We start from the raw sequence: 5,913 nt of genomic DNA, 5'->3' as shown, positions 1-5,913 counted from the left end.
TAATATATAGAGAAGGAAAATGCTTTAATACCCACTAGGATTCCAATCCTATCCCACCATTATATACGTAGACCAATGATATGAGAGACAATAGAGAATGTGTTGTGGGATCCACATTTTTTTAACATCATCAGTCCACATATGAAATGGTGGGACAAGAGTGAGATCCCAATAAGTACCCAAGCATTTTCCTTTAAGGTAACATATATGAATATGTGACATAGAGTACCAAAAGTAACAATTTAAGAATTTTTTTTTTCTTTGAACAGCCTCGGATTTAGTTTAGGTATTGTAATATGTTGTAATTGTTTTAAAGGTCTAGATTTAATTTCAAGAGTTTCATTAAAAAAGAAAAGAAAAGAATAAGTAAAATTAAATCTGAACTCTAAAAATAATTAGAGCATAAATACTGTTGATTTTTTAGAGCACCGTAAGGCAAATCCGCTAATGTTTGCCGTGTTAGTTTGAAGACGTATAAATGTATAATGGTTGGCTTTTCTCTTATTATAGTACTTCCACTTTATTTTAGCTTTTCATTTTACAATGGGCATGCAATTATTCTCACCCAACCGGAGAATTTCCTCACACGCACTCCCTCCAGACTGAATACGTATAATCTACGACTTGAGTTCCGCTTCAGCCTATCGGTCTCTCTATTCAAACCTGCTTATATAATCTCTATTTGGCTTTTCTTATTACAATCTGCAATTTCTTCTCATCAGACCAAACCTCCCCTTCCAAGTTCAAATCATGGCTTTCTACTTCTTCAAAATCAAACACGTCCCATTTCCGAAGCCCCTAAGCCTCTTTTATCTCTTAATGATCACCGGTTTGTTCTCAGTACCAAGCCCATTTACCAGTACTGCTGCTATATCCTTCGACATACCCAGTTTCATCATTGATGACTCCCGGATAAGATATGAGGTATCAGCTGTTAATTTCCCTGACAAACAAGTCATCCAACTCACCGGCAACCAGGACGGTTCAATGTATGAAGTAGGTCGAGCCACGTCTTTCAGCCCTATGCGCCTGTGGGACAACGCATCCGGAAAACTCACAGATTTCACTACCAATTTTTTGTTTGTAATTGATTCTCAAAATAGAACTAGTTATGGAGATGGTCTTGCGTTCTTCCTAGCACCTAATGGTTCAACATGTCCTGAAGGCACACGAGGTGGCCCTATGGGTCTCACCAAAGATAAAGAGCTATTAGACTCGACGGACTACCCTTTTGTTGCGGTGGAGTTTGACATCTATTCAAACACATGGGATCCGCCTGGCGAACATGTAGGTATTGATATGAACTCCATGCAATCGGTTGCTAATGTCTCATGGTTGGGGGGTAATATTTCTACTATGGGTGGGAGAATTAATGAAGCTCGGATTAATTATAATTCTACTTCTCATAATTTGAGTGTTCTCTTCACTGGTCTCATAAATAGTACAACTGTATGGCAGTCCCTTTCTTATAATATTGATTTGAGAGATCACCTGCCTGAATGGGTAACTTTTGGATTCTCAGCCTCGACAGGAGGTTATACTGCAATGCATACCATTCGCACATGGAATTTTAGTTCAACTTTGGAAGATATTGTAACCAAAACACCAGTAGCAGGTAGTCCAAGCCCAAATCCGGCCCCGGCCCCGGCCCGGCCCCTAATCATTGGAAAAACAACAGGTTAGGATTAGCAGTGGGTTTGGGTGTTGGTGGATTTTTTTGTTTGGTGGGTTTGCTTTAATTCTATTGTAATATGTTGTAATTGTTTTAAAGGTCTAGAAGACTACATCTGTCAAATCATTTACATCAACTAACATGGTGGCTTTCTGATTAGCACCTAAAATAAATGGTTCACTCAATTACAAACTACTTGGAGTTCGTGCGTTGGGGACTTTAAACTTGATTAGTTATTAATTGTTTCAATGCATAAGACAAAAGGCAAGACATTTAAATCTTTAGAATATTTTTTATGTAGGATTATTTGTTTTACAATTCATCAAGATTAAAAAATAATAATAATAATTGTTAGATTCTCTTTTGTAATGTAACCAACTGAATGCCAAGAAAACCAATCAATTTAACATGTCAACCATATCTTTTCCTCCTACTATGTCACACAATTAACAAAAAAAAATTTCTTACAAAATGAGTAATTATTCACTTTTGTTATTATTAATTGACGTGAATATTCTTCAACAAACTCACCACAACACGATAGAAACTGATAAGTTTTAAAAATCTATAAAAGGCTCAAATTTTATTCCAATATTCATGACCTAACAAAAAAATATTATTTGACAAACAAATTTGGGAGCTAGGGTTTAGTGATTTGAAAACCCCAACCCGACTCAAACAAATATTTTATTTCTTAAGTGTTTTCTTAGATTTGTGTTTTGGTTTGAATACCCGTTATTGTATCTAAGGCCCCTAGTGGTCGATTAAACACTTCAACAATAATGTGTTTTGTGCAAATTAATTATGGGAGAATAGTAATAAGGGTAAAGTAAAGGTTTTATTTTACTAATTCCTTGGTTATGGATGTTAATTTGAAGGTATTTTCTATTGAAACCCGTGTAGTTGCCCTGCAAAATTATATTAATTAGAAAGAGTAATGTAATTTAGTAAATTATTATATGACTCTTATGCAATTGGAATAACGTGGTAGTAATAATTAATCATTGATTTAACACTTGTAAAAAATAATAAATAAAAAAAATGTTATCTTATTAATTAGTCTTATAACTATTTATTAAATAATATTACTCAATAATTGAAAATCATTCTATTCAAAAGCAAGTAGGGTATTTTTATCATGAATGAAAAAGACCCATTTTGTAGCCTTTTCTCTGTTGGCTTGAAAAAAAAAAAGAAAAAAAAAAGGGGGGGTATTTTTGCTTTCTAACCAAAACGTATTTGCTCATGAGAGAGCAATCACTAATCAAAGGGAAAGACCCAACTACAAGAAAACCAAGTAGAGTAGGGTCCAAAAGTCGTCCAAGGCATGTTATGCAAGTGGTGGCATCACTACATACACCTGTCTCCATCACCGTACATTCAAATAGATGATGCTGCCATGTATGTGGTGTCTCCATCACCGTACATTCAAAGTTATGATGCTGCCATGTATGATCTAAGGCATGTGGTGTGGACATGGTGGACAGCGCATTGCCTCGTCACTATCTCACTATCATGTGGGCTCTCACACGTACGTACACAGTGCCTCGACGACCCCACACAATTCTCACCAATATTCGTCTTTGTCACAAATCGATTCCCTCCCGACTGAATACATAATCTACGACTTAATTGAGTCCCGTTTCAGCCTATTGGTCTCCCTACTCAAACCACAGCTTATATATATATATATATATATATATATAATCACTTGTTTAGCTCTTCTTATTACAATCTCCAATTTTATTCTCATCAAACCCAACCTTCCTTCCAAATTCGAATCATGGCTTTCTGCATCTTCAAAATCAAACACCTCCCATTTCCAAAGCCCCTAATCCTCTTTTATCTCTTATTAATGTTCACCGATTTCTTCTCACCACTACGCCCATTTACAAGTGTTTTATCCTTCAACTTCCCCAGTTTCAATTCTTGTAACGCTGATTCCCCTCTAAGATGTGAGGGAACTTTGGCTCAGGTTTACGACCCAGCCATCCAACTCACCAACAATTTTCAGGGTCAAGTAGGTCGAGCCACGTATTTCAGTCCTATTCACCTGTGGGACAAGGCATCTAGAAACCTCACAGATTTCACAACCAATTTTTCGTTTGTAATTGATTCTAACAAAAGTACTAATTATGGTGATGGGCATGCATTCTTCCTAGCACCTACTGGTTCAACAATTCCTGATGACTCAACAAGTGGCACTATGGCTCTCACAAAACATAGCGAGGCGAAAGTCAACTCGACAAACAACACTTTTGTCGCGGTAGAGTTTGACATCTATTCAAACACATGGGATCCGTCCGGCGTACATGTAGGTATTGATATAAACTCCATGATATCTGTTGCTAATGTCTCATGGTTGGGGGCTAATATTTCTATTATGGAAAAAAGAAAGAACGAAGCTCCGATTAGCTATAATTCTAGTTCTCATAATTTGAGTGTTCTCTTCACTGGTCTCAGAAACAATACTATTGTATGGCAGTCCCTTTCTTATAATATTGATTTGAGAGATCACCTACCTGAATGGGTAACTTTATGATTCTCAGCCGCAACAGGAAATTGTTCTGCAATACAAACCATTCTCACATGGGATTTTAATTCAACTTTGGAAGATATTGTAACCAAACCAAGGAAAAACAAAAGGTTGGGATTAGCCATTGGGTTGGGTGTTGGGGGGCCTTTTTTGGTTGGTGGGTTTGCTTTAATTCTGTTTTGCTTGTGGAAGAGGAATAAGAGTTATACAGCAGAGGATCTCGCCTTTTATAGGTGCATGGATGATGAATTTCAAAGAGAAACAGGACCAAAGAGATTCTCATTTAAAGAATTGGCTCATGCCACCAACAATTTCAATGATGAAGAGAGAATAGGCCAAGGAGGATTTGGTGGGGTTTATAAAGGATTTTTAAGGGACTCAACCTCCTTTGTTGCTGTTAAGAGGGTGTCAAAAGAGTCTAAACAGGGGATAAAAGAGTATGCATCAGAAGTAAAAATTATTAGTCGATTGAGACACAGGAATTTGGTACAACTCATTGGCTGGTGCCATGAAAGAGGAGAACTCTTACTCATCTATGAGTTCATGCCCAATGGAAGCTTAGATTCACATCTTTTTACAGAAAAAAGCTTATTGATATGGACAACGAGGTACAAAGTTGCTCAAGAATTGGCGTCAGCGTTGCTTTACTTGCACGAGGAGTGGGAACAATGTGTGGTGCACAGGGATATAAAATCGAGCAACATTATGCTTGATTCAAACTTTAATGCTAAGCTTGGAGATTTTGGGCTAGCTAGGCTTGTGGACCATGTGAAAGGGTCACAAACCACTATTTTGGCAGGCACCATGGGCTATATAGCTCCTGAATGTGTCACAACCGGTAATGCTAGCAAGGAGTCAGATGTCTATAGTTTTGGAATTGTCGCTTTGGAGATTGCTTGCGGAAGAAAACCAATCAAGACCAATGCCCCTCAAGATCAAGTAGTCTTGGTGGAGTGGGTTTGGGAGCTCTATGGAATAGGAAAGGTACTTGAAGCAGCTGACCCAAGGCTGGATGGAGATTTTGATGAGCAGCAAATGGAGTGCTTGATGATTGTTGGGCTTTGGTGCACTCACCCTGATCGAAAACTTAGGCCTTCAATAAGGGAAACAATTCATGTTCTCAATTTTGAGTCTCCATTACCTATTCTCCCATCAGACATGCCGGGGCCAACACATCTTGCTACAGCAGTGAATAGACAGGCAATGTCACTTTCTATTTCCAGTGTTTCTAGTAACTATGAGGGAGGACGGAATCCCCATTCAAGCAATAGTCACACCAATTTTTCATTGTCTACCTCATACGATATAGCTCCTCTATCCGCATCGCTTTTGCATACGTGCTAAATTGGTAAGAGGTACACTTAACTTGGGATTCTTATTGTTTGATTAGGTGTTTAATTTTTCTCCTACATTATCACTTTTTTGTTTTTCATTTTGCATTTTTGTTTAAGCAATGCTCAAAATGTTTTAGAGTGTAAATGACGTGTTAATGTGTTTTCTACCTTAAATGTAAATTTCGTACAATACACACATATATATAGACAACATAACAATCCTGTGAACTTTGTGATGGATTGAAAATTATTATTTGGCGCTTAATGATATGATATTGATATTAGGTATTGATATGAACGTTAACGTGTCAATTGAGAGACATGCACGTGACATATGACAAACTATTCATTTTCACAGAAAAAATGATAAA

At 37.2% G+C, this 5,913-nt stretch overlaps 2 protein-coding genes across 2 annotated transcripts; both read left to right on the top strand.

Annotated features, from left to right (window-relative positions):
- The first annotated feature begins 632 nt into the window (after nucleotides 1–632).
- Nucleotides 633–5,561, top strand: LOC133882280 (L-type lectin-domain containing receptor kinase IX.1-like). Its single transcript, XM_062321409.1, has 2 exons — nucleotides 633–1,678; nucleotides 4,288–5,561. Exons 1-2 carry the CDS (start codon nucleotides 751–753, stop codon nucleotides 5,550–5,552), a joined length of 2,193 nt encoding a protein of 730 aa, XP_062177393.1. The 5' UTR covers nucleotides 633–750; the 3' UTR covers nucleotides 5,553–5,561.
- On the top strand, nucleotides 3,402–4,319 carry LOC133882279 (agglutinin-2-like). Its single transcript, XM_062321408.1, has one exon. The coding sequence runs from the start codon at nucleotides 3,456–3,458 to the stop codon at nucleotides 4,212–4,214; it is 759 nt and encodes a 252-aa protein (XP_062177392.1). The 5' UTR covers nucleotides 3,402–3,455; the 3' UTR covers nucleotides 4,215–4,319.
- Nucleotides 5,562–5,913: the final 352 nt, after the last annotated feature.

This window comes from Alnus glutinosa, chromosome 11 (assembly GCF_958979055.1).
Source record: "Alnus glutinosa chromosome 11, dhAlnGlut1.1, whole genome shotgun sequence".
NCBI classification, from domain to species: domain Eukaryota; kingdom Viridiplantae; phylum Streptophyta; class Magnoliopsida; order Fagales; family Betulaceae; genus Alnus; species Alnus glutinosa.
The sequence above is the reverse complement of the archived record's forward strand: the minus strand, read 5'-3'. Positions and strand labels throughout refer to the sequence as shown.

Bases quoted from the DNA above. Each gene is read 5' to 3' on its own strand.
- LOC133882280 (XM_062321409.1), top strand. From the start codon at position 751: ATGGCTTTCTACTTCTTCAAAATCAAACACGTCCCATTTCCGAAGCCC. The intron at 1,679-4,287 runs GTTAGGATTAGC...CAACTTTGGAAG, and splicing joins AATCATTGGAAAAACAACAG to ATATTGTAACCAAACCAAGG.
- LOC133882279 (XM_062321408.1), top strand. From the start codon at position 3,456: ATGGCTTTCTGCATCTTCAAAATCAAACACCTCCCATTTCCAAAGCCC.